General features: G+C 45.5%; 2 protein-coding genes across 2 annotated transcripts; both read right to left on the bottom strand.

The window, feature by feature from the left end:
* Positions 1-3: 3 nt before the first annotated feature.
* BX661DRAFT_38439 (uncharacterized protein) lies at positions 4-2,015 on the bottom strand. Its single transcript, XM_051539120.1, has one exon. The coding sequence runs from the start codon at positions 1,853-1,855 to the stop codon at positions 92-94; it is 1,764 nt and encodes a 587-aa protein (XP_051390521.1). The 5' UTR covers positions 1,856-2,015; the 3' UTR covers positions 4-91.
* A 5,187-nt stretch (positions 2,016-7,202) lies between these two features.
* Positions 7,203-8,790, bottom strand: BX661DRAFT_184565 (uncharacterized protein). The gene is made up of 2 exons (XM_051536546.1): positions 8,613-8,790; positions 7,203-8,495 (listed from the first exon to the last, which is right to left on the bottom strand). Exons 1-2 carry the CDS (start codon positions 8,694-8,696, stop codon positions 7,257-7,259), a joined length of 1,323 nt encoding a protein of 440 aa, XP_051390520.1. The 5' UTR covers positions 8,697-8,790; the 3' UTR covers positions 7,203-7,256.
* Positions 8,791-17,616: the final 8,826 nt, after the last annotated feature.

Below are 17,616 nucleotides of genomic sequence, written 5' to 3'. Positions count from 1 at the left end.
GGGTTTTATCAATATTGATGTTTCATTATATTGCAAAGGGTAACTTGTAAAAATTTTTTGTGAAATTCGTATCCGCCGGTGCTCGCCTCTATCACCAATCAATGTTGAACCACTGGAGTCTGTTGGCGTATCTTGAAAATAACTCGCTTGTCGCAATCCTTCTCAGCTCGCTGTAAAGCTCGTCCTTATAAACATTGCCAACATCAAATCTGGACAGCAAAGGACAAGATATAGCCAAAAGAGCAATACATTCTGCCGCATACTCCTTGTAAAACACATACCCAATGTCAATGGACATAAAGTATCTGCCGAAATTATCACCCACAGTGTGCATGTAATCCACAAGTTCAACGCCACTCCATCCATCAATGGCTGGCCTTTCGTTCGACAGCTGGCAGCGCAAACTGCGCAGACAAGGCGTATGCCTTAGAATCGTGACGATTTCTGCAAATCTGAGAGTGTAGTCGTTCAGGATAATAGTATCTACGCTGCTAAATAATGAAAGCCTTTTGACGGCTTGCAAAAATACATTGTCTGATAATATGCCCTCAAGCGATAATCTGCGCACTGAACTAGAGAAGCTGGCTGCTGACAGAATCTGGAGTAAACAATGTTTGATCTTTGGATGCACAAATGGCATATAGTCGAGCTCAGGCAAGTCAAATGCCAAGTCGATGCGCTCCAGATTCGGGAACTGGTTTGTTGAAAAAAATTGGCATTCAATTGCCATATCAACGAATGCAGAGTCCGCAACGATGGTAAGTTTTTCAAGTGTGCAACTGTTGCCTCTAAAAAGAACATCGTCGCTAAATGGGTACCCGTCGTTGAATTCAAGCGTTTTGAGATAAGGAAAGTGCACAAAATGTTTGAAAAGAGGTGTCACTGGCATCAGCGTTGGGGTCGGTGATGATATTGATGTTGGTGCCAGCGTCGGTAACATTGTTGGCGACATTATCGGCGTTTGCATGCCAGATTTGCAATCGGCCACTTGGAAAAAGTTAATAAGCTCCAAGCTAGAGTAGACTATAGGCGCGCCCTGGCCGTCATACAGCAGTGCGATGGCGTCAGATCTTGGCAGAAAACTAATCGACAGCTCTCTGAGCCAAGCAGCATTGCGACAAGTACACTCAATAACCTGCGCATGCCCGTATTTCCCAGTAAACTTTATGCTTGTAATGTTTGCAAAATCAGTCGAGACCAAAAAGGCAGAGAAGGGGTCACATCCGACATCATAAAAATGCACCCACTTTTCATCATCGTAAACATCCGGCAATGTGCTCTCAATAAGACTTTTAAAGCCCTCATTGAGTTGGAAATTGACATTGTCGTTCCACTTAATGTCAATGTTGCAAACAGCGGGAGTCATCTGTTTGACTTTGCGCAAGATGGAAGCAACATTGTGCACCATGATGGTGATTAGCGCACCTTTGTGATGTGGTAAGAAGTTAATGCCGCCAACATTAATAACAAGCGTGTGTGCTTGTGGAAATGTAAAATTTACGTGTGGCGAATGTATAAACACAGAGTCCCAAATATTAGGAGCATAGGCCGTATATTGGGGTGCGTGAAAATTGATGCATTTGACAAGATGACTCGTCGGGAAGTTGGGCTGACCGAGGGCCCTGGGCCATTTGTGGTAAGGGTAAGTAAGGTCATCTGATGTGTGCAGATACAAAGTGAGCTGTTCACAGGCTTTGATAACAAAGATTGTGCGCCAGCTGTGACAGCTGTGAGGAATAGCCGCTGCAATGGATTTGGGTATGTCGCAGAAGCAAAAATCCTTGTCCAAGTAATAGTCAACCACGGAATCAATAATCTGCCAGGGCAGGGTTTGGAAAGCCGAGAGCGCACGCATATTTAGATAAAAAAAACTAGAAAATAAAATAAGGAAAGGAAAGGAAAGGAAAGGGGAAATGTGTGCGATTAAACAGAGAGAAATGAAGCCGAATATAATTGAAAAAGGAAAGGGGGAGGGAGGGGATAGGGAAAACGGAACAAAATCGGACTAGAGAAACAGAAAAGGGCTGTTATATGGCTTTCGAAATGTTGGGCTTGAAGAACAGCTTTTATTTTATATGAATCCAAGACATATCGGTGTACCACTGCGCCACTCGCCAATATGCGAAAAAGGACCCATGCAGTGATCAGCGGCGTAATATGCGCATATGAACAATGCTATCCGCGGATAAGTGGAAATGTCCTTTGCTACTCTTCATGTGCTTTTCATACAATGTGTTTATAAAAGTAGCGCGTGTTCTGTCGGATGCTCAAATGGTTATGAATGCGAACTAACAATATATATACGCAATACACTAAAGAAAAAATGAGACCACAAACATCCTGCAAATCGACATCCCTCCCATTCAGTTTGCATAGCAACCTGACAGGTGTTTAGAAACTAGTGGCAATAGACCACTATGGTTGACAATATTATCCAGTTTGTTGCTTCTTGCAAAGAGAAAAAGCAGGGGCAGATTGATTCTTGCACACATGCTTGGTCTTGGGCTTTGACTCAAACAAAGTTTAAAAATCTGCTTAAAAATCTAGAACTTTGCTATAAATGTCTAGAAATTCTAAAATACATTTACATTAGCGTATTGTAAGATACGCACACTTGTTTGCCAGAACGAAAATTCAATCCTAGAATTTGGATTAAATCAATTGAGTAAGGAATAAAAATGTGGGCTGTGTATTTGACGTTAGGTAGACTCATTGTGATACAAGAAATTGCGGCTTGTCTCCGGCGATTGATTAATGAATCAATCGCTAGTTAATTCCCTACTTGGACATGCGGGAATTCATACGCGCGCATAAATACCAATGAATATGAACAGCCTCCACTGTTCATCCCTTAGCTTTCTTTTAGTTTATTTATTCAATATATATATTTATAACAACACCCGTGTTGATTTGCCCCCAGTTTTGTTTCCTATAAATAAACATTCTAGGCGCAAATTGTCGCTGCTTTGTGAATATCAAACAAGTGCGGAATTATGTATAGCTCATTTATTTTTATTATATATAAAATCAAAGGCCTAGTGATACTTCTGCAAGAAAAACCTTATGCAAAGAAATGCCGTTTTACAAAAGAAAGTCAGCTTGGACAAATAAAAGCGAGGATTTTTGGCATTACCTTGTTTAATTAAAGCTTTTTTATTTGAAAAGCAAAAAAAATCAAGTCTCACTCAAATGTATGTAGTGCACTGCTTGTTGGAAATATAAATAGAATTTTGCAAGAAATAATTTAACAGCAAAATATATTTGCGCTATTTCAGCCAGTATAAATAGCTGTTAAAGTCCCATTCCCACTTCCATTCCCCCTTGCATTTTATTTTTTGCTACACTCCCATATTTTAAAACAAAATATATTATATATTATATTTTTGTTCTTTAGCACTCATTTATATACACTCACTGTTTTTAATAAAGGAGAGTCACGGAGCCAGCTAATTCAACATGTCCAACACGATTAGCCTTCCCACCACACCCAAGCTATCTGAGCCACCAAAGTCAGTAGTGAGTGCCTATGCGTTTTCGGCAAATAACCCATTAAAAATTATGATACCTCAATTGACAGCAAACAGATATATTCTATTAAAAAAGAGACAACATTTAGGCATTTGTTTGAATTTTTTGAGGTAAAATTAAATGAAAAACTAAATGATTATCAAATATATGGGCTAACTGCCGACCGCATATGGGAAAAATATTAAACGTTAAGGAAAAACCAAGCTTATTGGATATAAAACTTTCTGACAAAATAATAAAAAATTATTTATTGAAAACCTTTTTTAAGATCAACAATCCAACTACTTTTAAAGTATTATATTTAAAGAGTAATCCAAAAGGCAGTTTGAAGGAAAAAAACTGCCAATCGAATTTGTATAAAGATAACATTTCAATGAGAATGTTCAGATATTGAACAATATCAAATGAATATTTATAGTGGTAGTTTTATGCTATTTAATTGATAAATTGGCATTTTCAATAGTGACAATATACAGATGTATGTAAAACAAAGCGGTTGAATGGTTTGTAATTTAATAATTAATGTTAATTATGTGTTGGGTTGGGTATATTTGGGTTTAAGATATTTCTAGTATTATAATTTAAGCATGCAATTGTTATAATAAGAGAGGGGTGTGAGGAGCACTAGTTGTCTAGTGTTAAAAGTTAGGGGTGATTTTATAAAAGGTTTTATTACTGATGTTTCTAAAGTACTACTAGGGGCCGGCCTCATCTTATATATGTGCCTTGTCACCTTTGTTGTGCACATTGTCAATTGTGCGCTCCGTTGGTGAGAACTGGATCTTCTGCGAGCAGACCGGTATCTTGGAAAGTCAATGTTGTGGTTTTCGCGTGTGTACGCTCATGCGTATGCATTGCAAAATGGGGAGCATGTTTGGGCATCAATGTAATGCCTCCCTAATTTACGCCTGCATGGTCCAATTAATGTCCTATCAATCGGCACGCAGGTGGAAACCTGTTTCGCGATTCTCGACCTCAACATCCACTTCCATATCTTCAGTCTGCGTAACACTATGTATTTGCTAAAGTGTATACAATGAGTATTATGCACTGGAGAGCTAAGATAAAAAAACTATGTGATGTGTGTCACTGTGTGACTAAAATAATAAGCAATCTAATCTGATAATGCCTGGCTGCATTCAGCTCCAGCAGATCAACAGCAATAAAGGCCGGTTGATCAGTCAATTATAATTGACTAATAAATAATGTGTTAAGATTGGGTTAAATTAGACTATGATAGTGGGACTATCAAATCGGCTTATTAAGACTAACTTTTAGAGAAACACGTTCCTGTTAGTAAACAACACGTTGATGGCTTAAAATAGGAGCTTGCGGATATTTATGTGCTGAGGAATATTACAGTAAAAAGATGCAAAATAAACAAAAATAGTTGAAATATTTATAACAATAAAATAGTATAACAATTTACAATACTGTTTTATATAAATAGATGTGCCAGGATTGAGCATTAACTTTTATTAAAAAAAATTGTTTATTTACAAAATGTTTATTATATAAAGCCAACATTTTCCATTTACTCCATTTTTCCATTTACTCAACTTTTTTATATAAAAATGCGGAATAGATATACATTATCAGTATTGTTGCGCAGACTGAAGATATGGAAGTGGATGTTGAGGTCGAGAATCGCGAAACAAGTTCCCACCTGCGCGCTGATCGATAGGACGCTAATTGGATAATGCAGGCGTAAATCAGGGAGGCATCACACTGATGCCCAAACATGCCCCCCATCCTGTAATGCACACGCATAAGCGTACACGCACGAAAACCACAACATTGACTTGCCAAGATACCGGTCTACTCACAGAAGATCCAGTTCTCACCAACGGAGCGCACAATGGACAATGTGCACAACAAAGGCGACTGGGAACATATATAAGATGAGGCTGGCCCCTAGTAGTACTTTAGAAACATCAGTAATAAAACCTTTTATAAAATCACCCCTAACTTTTAACACTAGACAACTAGTGCTCCTCACACCCCCTCTTACTATAACAGTATCTATACAACTAAATACATCCAAAATTAGGTTTAAAATTTTTTATTAACCCTAAATCTAAATGTATGGCCAATATTTTTTCACACTATCATTGCTATATTTTATTATTGTATAATTAACACTATTTACAAAAAGCTTATACGCTTTTGGTATAAAAACAAGCAAAATCCCAGTTTACCAAACCAAAAAATACATACAGCATCATTAAGCACCCAATATAATTAACTTGGAATTACCACAGCACTTTACGATTAAGTTATACAAATGTCTTCAAACAATATTATTAACAAAAATCTTGTATTATACCAATTTTACAAAGCTGACACGCCCCCACTTAACAATGCTTGGTTCGACATTGATATTTCTCCCAACGATACTATATTAGAAGTTGTAAAAATATTGTATTAAAGGAAAAACCAAAACTCACATTAAAAAAGATTAATTTTAAATCTATTTCCATTAATAATAATAAAATTAAAGATGAAGATATTAATAAAAAAATTATAGATAATAATAATAATAGATTAATACCAATAGTAATCATATATAATGAGAAATGCTAAATAATATGACAATATAAAAACTTCTTATATTAAGCACCATGGCATTGTTGCACAGACTGAATATATGGAAGCAAATGTTGAGGTTGAGAATCGCAAAACAGGTTTCCACCTGCGTGCCGATTGATAGGACATTAATTGGACCATGCAGGCGTAAATTAGGGAGGCATTACATTGATGCCCAGACATGCTCCCCATTCTGCAATGCATACGCATGAGCGTACACACGCGAAAACCACAACATTGACTTTCCAAGATACCGGTCTGCTCGCAGAAGATCCAGTTCTCACCAACGGAGCGCACAATTGACAATGCGCACAACAAAGGTGACAAGGCACATATATAAGATGAGGCCGGCGCTAGTAGTACTTTAGAAACATCAGTAATAAAACCTTTTATAAAATCACCCCTAACTTTTAACACTAGACAACTAGTGCTCCTCACACACCCCTCTTACTATAACACTATCAAAGTACAAATATTCACAAATATTTACTTTGCCTTTTTATTTATTTGTATTTATTTTAAGGCTGCATTAATAATATGAATTCGTATAAAACAAAATGTATACTTTCTACTTGAAATAATATAAAAAAATATTTTTTAGCAATTTTACAATTATTAAATATTTGCATTCGCATTTTACTAATTATATAAATTGAAGCACAATTCTCATGTCTGCTAAAACCCATCATTTGTAACCATACATCAATACACCATTTTAATTTTTCATGTTTTATTTAAAAAATGGGCACCCAAAATATCTTAGACGACGTGACAATAATGTACCAGGTGAACTTTCCAGACAAACGTGCACATTCTAATGAATGGCCCAGCATCTTTGTATTACCTGAAAGGATACTTTTTTTAGCAAATAATTGTCAATAAGGGAAATAAGACTGAACCGAGAGAAAAATACGTTTTCAACAGTAACGAAATTTTAATAAATGAAAAAAGCTGATTCCTCCAAGTCATATGCCCATTTATGCTTATCCAAATGGCCTGTCGATGTTAAAAGTGGTTTTGAAATTGGAGTAGTAATGTCTTTGTTTAAATTTATTTTATAGTCCCTAATTTTTAGATATATAGCAAAAGTGTGTATTGCAAATTTCAGTCTCAAAAGAAAAAATACTACCATTAACTATGTTTTACGACGTGCCGGCAGAGCTGTCAGCCATGATAGACTTTTTGCGCTCCTCTGTAGCAATAGTAGCAGCAATATCCCGCAAGCTCTTTGCACCGCCAGACTCACCAGCACTGGCAGCATTGGCAGCAGCCACCGCGCTGCGTTTGCGCAGAATCTCTGAAATGAAAAACTCACCCGCCTTATAAGATGACCTCACCAACGGACCACTGGCAGTATAAAGGAATCCAAGCTCATTACCGACCTGCTCCCAATGCTTAAACTTTTCAGGAGTCACATACTCGTGCACCTTCATATGGCGCTTAGTCGGCCGCATATACTGCCCAAGGGTGACAATATCGACACCAGCCGAGCGCAAATCCTTCATGGTCTGCAACACTTCCTCGTCCTTCTCGCCGACACCCAGCATGATGGAGGATTTGGTCAGAAGTGTGGGCTTTGTTTGCTTGACATGCTGGAGCACAAACATGGATTGCTTGTAGTTGGCGCGGTGGTCGCGCACCATGCGCTGCAGGGACTCAACGGTTTCAATGTTGTGTGCGTAGACATCCAGTCCCGAAAGCGCCACAGGCTCAATCAGCTCCGGGCGTCCAAGGAAATCCGGCGTCAAGCACTCGATCATCATCTGGGGTGCCATCTGGCGGATATTATTCACCGTCGCGGCAAAATGAGCCGAGCCAAAATCAGGCAGATCATCGCGATCAACCGACGTCAAGACAACATAGTCCAGCCCCCAAGCAGCCAGCGCCGTCGCCACATTGGTGGGCTCCAAGGGATCCAGAGCAGCCGGGTTCTTGCTAGTCTTGACCGAGCAAAACCTACAACCACGCGTGCATGTATCGCCCATGATCATGATGGTTGCCGTTGCCGTGCCGTGCTTACCCCCGCCCCAGCATTCGCCCATATTGGGACACCGCGCCTCCTCGCATACTGTGTGCAGCTTAAGGTCGCGCAGTGTCTTGCGGATCTTCGTCACGTTGCCGCCCGTGGGGATATCTGTTTTGAGCCATTGCGGGAGCCGTGTGTGCTTGCTCGCTTTGCTCTGGAGCTTGCCTTGTACCTGAGCTGCCTTCTCCATGGCCTGCGAGGGCTTCAGGGGCTCATCCATGCCGCCGACAAAGTCGGAAAATCCTGGCCCGCCCTTGATCTTGTCTGCAAAATCCTTGCGTACGCGCCGCGCGGGCTTGTCATCTGCAGAATCAACCTCGGTAGCCAGGAAGCGCCTGCCGAGCAAAGAAGCAGCCTATGAATGTATAATTGTGCTTATTTTGATTATTTGGTGAGAGATAAGATATTGTGAAGTGGCACAGGCTGTAAAACAGTGAGATTCAGTATTCTTCGAATTTAAACGTTTGCATACCTTTGCTGAGTGCCGAGTGCCAGCAGCAGCGACAACGCTGGCGACAGTGGTGGTGGTTGTGAGGCGGAGTGACAGCGCGTTCATCGAGTCGAGTATTCGATATTAAATTTGGGTATTAAGCATAAAAAAGATAAGACGAAATAAATAAATAAGGAAAAAGAAAAAAGAAAAAAGCAGTGTGGAAGCAGATCAAAAAATATTGCTTTGGAGGGCGCAGCCCCGCTATTATTTCCTTTAGTGGTATTCACATTGGGATGGGAGGCAAAACCACTCTGCTCACTGAACACCAAATGAATGGTCGAATATCGCCACCATCCTCCGCACTTAGTTCCTGCCGACTACTATATAATTTTTTGTTTTTTACACGGTGGAAGAAGCAATAGCAATGATCGACTCTCACCCACCCACGCCCAGTCGCTCCCCTTCCTAGTTACTGGATGATTCGTTTATTCCAACCGCTCAAGCTCAGCCTTGATCTCTTCCATCTTGGTTTCGGTCTCGAGACGCATTTCGTCGGAATAGAGCTTGCTCCATACGGCTTGCAGCGTCATATACGTGAGTGCGCTCCACAGGAAAATGGTGGAAACAGGTTTTCCGTAGGCTCGTAGTATGCCAATGTTCTCTTGCTGCGGCGAGCTCTTGGGCTTTTGCTGTGGTTTTGTGGCGCTGGAAGAGGACGTGTGCATTTGTGTCGAGTACGGCTGGAGGCGCCTGGGAGCTGGTGTGCGGCTGGTGAATCGAGAAAGGAATGCTGAAAGTGTCATTTTAAAATTGGAAATGTGAATCGAGGTGTGAAAGCAAGTACGAAAGTAACCCAGGCAGAACAGACATTTTGCGCGGTTAATCGCAACTGAGATTTGGGTGTGTTCAATCCCGAAATGATAATGAGCTTAGCTTGTGATCGCGGCGGTGATCGATCAAGCACCTAAGAAGAAAAAATTTAGAGAAAAAAACGCGGCATGGAGAGAAAAAAAAAGTTCAAAGTTGGATTTCTCACATTGTACTGACAAAAGTGTAAGAGAGATCGGGTCAATTTTTTCTTATATTTTTTCCTGCTTGTTGTGCATAGAAATTCACCCTTTTTTGTTTTATATATAATTTCTTCCATTCATTCTCTTTCTTTCACACGTTTTCTCACTCTCTTTATCTCTCTTTCGACTACTGTCATTTAAAAGAGACTCACAAGAAGCAAAAATGGCGACCAAGGAAGCCAAGAGCCTGAAGAAGGGCAGCGGCGCAGCCTCAGCGCCGGCCAAACAAAAGACAAAAAAGACAACCAAGGCGCCAAAGGAGAATACGTCAGAAGCAGCCAAACAAAAGTCCACAAAGAACAGCAATACCAGTAGTGCTCCCGCGGCCACAGGCACAGCCACAACTACGGCCACGACCAAGACTTCCACGAAGAAGCGGCCGCCCAAGCTGGTCATCCAGCACGGACACAGCGACAGCGAGGGCGAGGGCGAGACATCGTCGCACCCAATGACACCGATGACGCCGATGGTGCAGTCGGCGATCGCAGTGCAGGACACAGAGGCGTACCGCGGCATCGAGCTGAAGCTAGTGAGCGGCGGACTACTGACCAACGATTCCGTAGTGTTCAGCAGCGACTCTGCTCTGTTCTACGTAGCCAAGGACGACGCTGTGGCCGTGTACAACGTGCAGAATGGCGAGATGGTGCAGAACTTCTCGATGGAGCGCAGCGGCACCGGTTACCAGCCGACGGCTGTGCATGCCATCGTGGCCGGCGAGGCACGGCGCGTGTACACTTTCTCTGCGGACGCGCGTGCGCGCTTGTGGGACGCCGACAGCGGCGCCATGGTGAGCGAGTGGGATCTAGGCGAGGCCGCAGTGTTTGCGTCGGCAGACCCGGCGCGGGCCGGCGCGTTCTACTGCGCGGTGCGGCGCGGACCCAAGGCCGTGGCGCGGCAGGGCAACGACAAGGTCAAGTACGCCATCTGCCACGTCGTGCTTGGTGAAGGCGAGGCCACGACCGTGCGCGAGCTATTCGTGGCCAGCGGTGCGCTGGGCCTGGTTGTGCGGCCCGGTGGCGGCTGGGTGGCAGCATACTCCAAGTTCCGCGTGTTCCTGGCGCAGATCAAGCCCAGTGGCGCCGTTGTGCAGCACAAGTGGCGTATGTCTGAGCGGCTCTCGGCGCTAGCGTTCCACCCGACCGAGCCGGTACTGGCGGTCGGCGACTGGCGCGGACGCATCATGCACTGGTTCTGCGTTGATGGGGACGCAGTAGCCAGCGAGGACCGCAGCATTGTGCGTCGGCCACTCCATTGGCACGCGCACAAGGTCAACGCTGTGGTGTTCGGCAGCGACGGGCGGCTGATGCTGTCGGGTGGCGAAGAGGGCGTGCTTGTATTATGGCAGATGGGGTCGGACACGCGCGAGTTCCTGCCGCGCCTGGGCAGCGACATTCTGGGCATTGCCGTTAGCCCCGACCAGATGATGTACGCACTGACGCTGCGCGACAACACTGTGCGCGTCGTGTCTGCTCTTGACCGCTCGATGGTGTCGACGCTGCAGGGGCTCAAGTTTGCCCAGCGCGGCCAGGCCGCCGGCCTGGCCATGCAGAACGGCTCGCCTGAGCGCCTGCGCCTGGCGCGCCGCCTCGAGCCCGACGCCTTTACGACCGGGCTGGTCGTGCACCCGGCGACGCACGCCCTGGTGCTCAATGGCGAGCCCGGCTATCTTCAGGTCTTCAACCACGCGACCGACCGCCACCTGGCCAGCATCGAGGTCGCGGCCTTCAACCGCATCTCGGGATCAAACGCTGAGCAGCAGCAGCCGCACGTCGACATTGTGCAGTTCAGCTCTGATGGCGTCTGGATGGCCACGGCCGACTCGCGCGGAGCTGACTCGCCGCACGGGCCGTCGGCACTGGTTGAGACGTACCTCAAGTTCTGGCGCCTGGACTCGAGCGACCAGTCGTACAAGCTGGTGACGCGTGTCGACGCACCGCACGCGCACGGCGTTCGCGCCCTGGCTTTCCGTCCGGCACCGCGCCGTGCACACGGCCGTGGCGACGGGCTGCTTTGTGTGAGCACTGGCCGTGACAGCGCCTTCCGCGTGTGGGAGCTGGAGACGCGTCAGGGCGTGCCAGGCGCCGAGGACCATTACGTGTGGTCGTGTCGCAGCACGTCGCGCTTCCGCGGTCTGCAGCCGAGCGGGGCCGCCTTTTCGGCCGACGGGTCGACGCTAGCCGTGGCCTTTGGCGGCGTTGTGACGCTGTGGGACGCCGACACGTGCGCTGCGCCGGTCTTTGCGCTGGTGGCCAGCGCGGCGACGCCCGACCTTGCGGGTGTGGCCTTCATCGGGTCGTCGAACTATGTTGCTGCGTGGTCGGATAACCGCCTAGATGTGTGGAATATGCTGACGGGCTCCGTTTGGTGGACGCTGGCAATGCCCCTGCAGAGTGTCTACGCGCACCCGCGCGCCTCGCTCTTGGCCGTGGCTGCCAACCAGATCCCCGGCCAGTCGATTGCGTCGATTATGGTTCTGGACCCACAGTCGCCCGTGCCCCTGGTCACCCTGCAGCATTCTGGCGGTGTCGAGGCCATTGCCTTGGCCCCCGCTGCGACGTCGGGAAAATCCGGCCGCAGCCACCCCGACACTGAGCGCGGCCTCCTGCGTCCTGACCCCCTGCAGAACAACTCGCTTGTCGTGCTGACCCCCACCGGTTGCTCAACGTGTACGGGCCGAGTCTGACGACGAGGCCATTGCTCGCGCCATGGACGCTGCCCCTGCCATATCGGTCTCCACAGCCGCTGTGCCCATGCAGAGCTCGGCATTTGCCAGCATCTTTAGTGTCCAGAACAAGCCCGCTGCTGACTCGGTCGTACCCTTGGTGTCGGCCAACCCGCATGTGCGCTCGGCCATGCGCCTTGTGCGGTCTGCTGTGCAGTCTGCTTACATCAATGCCCCTCACCACGTCCTTCCCCCAGTTTCGGCGCTCTACGACCAGTTTGTCAAGGCTCACCTGGCGCCCAGGGTCGATATTGCTTTGGAAGATACCGCTGCTGAGGAGGACCAGACGACTCCCGATTCGAACAAGATGGATATCTCTTCGGATGACGATATGGCTGCCCAGTCTGTGCCGTCAGTCGATGTCGAGACTAGCTTCTCGTTGGGTTTCACAAAGTCTTTGTGCAGTGGATTTGCCAGCAAGGCTCATTAACCAATTTTTTCTTTTCTCTTTTCCTATCCAATCTTTTTTACAATACACACTAAATATTTAAAAAAAATTAAGTTTTTTATGCTGTGCACTTGCTGGCTTTTCATGATGCGACTAATAATTATGTGTATTTTCAAAACAGTAATATGCAAGTTAATGAAAAATACATTGAAAATTAATAATTAAAAGGTGCTAATAACAGATTGCTTGCGTTATGGATAATGTGGCTCTATCCAACTCTTTCAAAACATCACTGACCATTGTACGTAAAGTCTATCGTAGTACACACTGGTCATCGTTATTTGCAATTTTTCCATAAATAATGAGTAAAGAAATAACAATAGACATGTTAGGCAAATTTTGCAACATGTTCAGATAATTTTAAATTTCCACTGTATACTCGAATTCAAATTTTCATTAGCTATATTTTTAACCTTTTTACTCGCTAGTTTTTTATCACACTTAGACAACCAACTTTTTTACTGGTGTCCTTTTCAGCATTTTTTTCATTTTTCGGAATAAATTTCAGTTTATAATTCTGTGGGTATTCTTCAATAGATGGGTCATTCTTTTTGATTTTCTTCTGAACATACCTTTTAAATTGATGATCTCCTTTATCTTATTAGCTGATCCAAAAAGATATCTGTTTCAAAATAATCATTGCCATCAATGGCCATAATTAAATTGGTGTCAATGTAATCTCAGCATAGATAAAATATACACAAGTATAGTTCAAATATTTCCGTAAAAGCTCGTCCATATTTTGAATGTTGTGTCTTCGTCGATAGTAAACTCGAGGTTTTTTTTGAAGTCTTTCACACAATTTATCAATGGGTTTTTGGATGACATTTAACAACGGGTTTACCTTTGCGAATATTAGCTGGTTTGTGCTTGTCAAATTTTTGGGATACAGAATTCATTTTGTTCTTTGCTGTGTTTGTCATGGATGTCGCCTTGTTTGCTGCGTATGCTCCTAATTGATTTGCCCCTTTAGAAATTTTGTCTTTCGGTATTTTGTCCATTGCCTCCTTTGCCAGGTCCACTGCAGATGTTTTGAGATTGCCAGCTGCTTTACTCATATTTTCCTTAGTCATTTTATCATTTGCTGTTTTTGCCATGTCCACCGCAGATTTCTTGAGATTGCCAGCCGCTTTAGACATGTTTTTCATGCTTGGCCCGAATGATTTGAAATTGCTGGGCTTACCACTTAGGTTTAATATGTCATGAGGATGAAAACTAAATTATTCATGATAAAACGAATACCGTAGTTAAGTTAAATAAAAGTGTAGAATGAAAATGTATAATTTAACGATGTAAAAAATAATGAAAGATAAATGTGTCTATAAAAATTAAATATAAAAAAAAATTAATGAAAAATGTAGGTAAATATTACGATGTAAAATAAATGAATTGGAGAGAGGCATGAAAGGAATGGAAGGAATGAGAGGAATATTATATACTTTTTCAAGGCCAATACTTTCTGGTTTTTTTAATTGCTTGCACTTTTTATTAAACAATACCGCCAATGCTTAATAAATAAGGCAATGCGCACTTTGCATAGAAAAAATAATTATGTGGAAATGTCTACCTTTGTAATAAAGAGAACAGCATTGTGGGAATAATGAAGTATTCTAAAGAATTTGCTCTGTGCCCTTTTACTAGTTTTCGTTGCGTTGCTACATACTGCTTATTTATTTGCATTAATAAACCGCAGAACCCGTGGACAAAGAGTATCACGCATCAGCTTTATAAAAGTAACAGCTGTTTTTTTTTGCGCATGCCCTTAAGTTTTGTCTTGGTGCTCATGTATGGAATTCCACTCGCTACCTTTTCTTTTTTAAATGATGATATGTGTGCGACCTCACTGGCACAATTTCTTCATTACCTGAGTATTATTAATGAAAGCTCATTTGCTTGCTTTCCAGCTTGCTTTCATTGTTGTCATTATTGTTTTTTATTTGGTGCATTTTATAAGCCCTAATTCAAACAAAATTGCACCAAGCTTTCTGCTTGACATACAATAACCACGGTTATCAATATATTGTTATAATAAGATGTGTGTGTGGGTAGAGAGAGCACTACAATGTAGTTTTAAAGGGTGGGGGTGTCAGTTTATAGAGGTTTTTATTATCAATGGAATCAAAAGCATGAGGCCAACCTCGTCTTATATATATATGTCTAGTTGCCTTTGTTGTGCACTTTGCCAGTTGTGCACTCCGTTGGCGAGAGCTGGTTCTTCTGCGAGCAGACTGGTACTTGCCATGTCAATGTCGTGGTCTTCACGTAAGCGCGTTAACGCATGTACATTTTAAAATGAGGAGCATATCAGGGTGTCATTATTGTGTCCCCTGATTTGATCCTGCATGGTACCACTATGCCCTGTCAATTGGCATGTTGATAGAAACTCGCTTCACGATTCTCAACCTCGACATCCACTTCCATAGAATTGGACTGCTCAATAATATGCAATGTACTTTCAACTTTTATAAATTTAAAAAAACGTCTAGTTTAATTTCCAACATATCCTCCCTCTCTTGGCCACATATAAGCAAAGCACATTTGAGATATATAAATGATAATAAAAAAATATGTATCAAGCCTGAATATAATTTAAAAAAATATGAACAGTGGATGAGTGAGTAGGTATATTTTTTTTTAAAAAAAACCCATTCATCTTCCATTCGCCGCCGCCTCATTCCGCATCTTATTCAATCCCTGAATATCCACCGACGATGGCTGAGGAGTATTTGCCGGTGTACTGGGCACAGCGCGATTTAAAGCAATATGCGACTTGACCAAATCACCAGACGCTAAAGCCGCACACAATGATAGTTCACCAGCCATAACCGAAGCACAAATAATCCTCGCCAACCTCTGGGCATTAGCACCGGGGGTATCAGGATGAGGACCCCGGCAGCCAAGCATCTCCAAGCAAGCCGCCTGTGGAGGCAGCGTTGTGCCGCCACCAATGGTGCCGACTTCAATACTGGGCATAGTGCAGGAGATCCGCAGATCGCGACCATCGTTAGCTGGCTCCATCAGGGTGATACAGTTAGAGGACTCGACGTTCTGCGCCGGATCCTGACCTGTTGCCAGGTAGATGGCCGTCAGGGTATTAGCCGCGTGCGCGTTGAAACCTCCGATGGCTCCGGCCATCGCGGAACCAATAAGGTTCTTGCTGATATTGAGCCGGCACAGGGACTCAACTGTGGTCTTGAGTACCTTGCGCACGACGTCTCCGGGAATAACAGCCTCGGCGGCAACCGACTTGCCACGACCGTCAATCCAGTTAATGGCCGCGGGCTTCTTATCCGTGCAATAGTTGCCTGACACCGAAATGACCTCACAGTCGGGGTAGTTTTCTTGAATAAACCGCAATGCCGCTTCGCAGCCCTTGGAGATCATGTTCATTCCCATGGCGTCTCCCGTAAAGGTCGTGAAGCGCACGTAGACTAGGCGCCCGGCAATAGCCACCTTGAGAGTGCGCAGCTTGGCATATCGACTGGTCGACTGGAATGCCGCTCGCACCTCCTCCAAACCCACATCGCTCTCCAGCCAGATCTTCAGCGCACCAGCGCGCAGAACATTGGGCATCTGCAGGCAAGGGCCGCGCGTCATCCCATCCTTTGTCAGAATGGTATCGGCGCCTCCACCGAGCGTAATGGCCTTGCAGCCGCGCGATGTGCTAGCCACCAGGGCTCCCTCGGTGGTGGCCATTGGAATATGCAGAAGCTCTCCGTCAATACGCATGGGGCCGGCAACGCCCACAGGAATGGGCATAATTCCGATGACGTTCTCGCAGCACTGGCCGTGCACCTTGCTGTAGTCATAGTGGTGGTAGGGCAGAAGCGATGTCTCGAGTGACTTTGTGCCTGAAGCGCGCGAGATAATGGCGCGCCGGATCTTGATCGCCCGCGTGTTGTCCTTGAGGTGCTTCTCGAGGGCGTACGCTGGGATGACACTGGCGCCCACCAGCTGCACGACCTCCTCGTCGCCGAGGAACTCGGGACCCTGTGTTGATAGAATCACCCGGCAGATCTCAAGTGACCGCACCTCGCCGTTCTCCTCCGATACGCCAAACGAGGCCTCGGCCAGCGCCTGGGCGGCAACGACGTTGGACAGCATTGACGGCGACTTTTTCAGCACCATGTCAGTGGTCGAGTCGATGCGCGGCACAAAGGACGACAAGGCCGAAGTTGAGTTGAGCGCAATGCCGTGCGACCGTTGCTGCTGAACGAGCTTGGCGCGCGCGGCCTCGAGCGACGCACTGGCAGCCGACTGCTCAGAAACAGTGTCGTCGACGAAGCTGTCCTCGCTGTTGGCCACCGAGGGCGTCTGCGTGCGGGTGAGCTCGCCATGGCGCACAATGCTGTCAAAGGCCGAGGGCACGGCACCAGACAGGGGCGCGGTGCGGAAGAAGGCCAGGTAAACATTGGCACCGAGCGACACAGCCACGGCAACGGCCAGCAGCGCCACGACAATGCCGCTGCTGTCCAGAACGTCGAGTACAGTGGGCTGCACAATGGGCTGCGCGTGCGCGCCCTCGGCGAAGCGGCTGGTCACGGGCAGAAGGCGCACAAGCAGCGGCTGCGCTGGTACCATGTTGGCGATCATCTCGACGAGGGGCGCGGCAATGCGGTCGAGCATCGGGAAGCGCGTGGCCTCGACCAGTTGATCTGCGCTGCTACCGCGCGTGGCGTGGCGGAAGATGGTCTTGAGAGAGAAGGTGCCGGCCATGTACCCGCTGGACTCAATGAACGACGCTAGGATAAAACCGCCCAGGACCAGGGACTTGAGCTGCCTGATGGTCTTGCTCTCATCGCG

Source organism: Kickxella alabastrina, assembly GCF_025024165.1.
Source record: "Kickxella alabastrina strain RSA 675 chromosome Unknown BX661scaffold_16, whole genome shotgun sequence".
In the NCBI taxonomy this organism is placed as follows: Eukaryota; Fungi; Kickxellomycota; class Kickxellomycetes; order Kickxellales; family Kickxellaceae; genus Kickxella; species Kickxella alabastrina.
This window is presented reverse-complemented; position numbering and strand designations above follow the sequence as displayed.

What these genes read in the sequence shown, in the direction of transcription:
- BX661DRAFT_38439 (XM_051539120.1), bottom strand. Translation starts at nt 1,855, where the DNA reads ATGCGTGCGCTCTCGGCTTTCCAAACCCTGCCCTGGCAGATTATTGAT.
- BX661DRAFT_184565 (XM_051536546.1), bottom strand. Translation starts at nt 8,696, where the DNA reads ATGAACGCGCTGTCACTCCGCCTCACAACCACCACCACTGTCGCCAGC. An exon ending in GCACTCGGCACTCAGCAAAG is followed by an intron (nt 8,496 to 8,612) that starts GTATGCAAACGT and finishes ATACATTCATAG; the next exon opens with GCTGCTTCTTTGCTCGGCAG.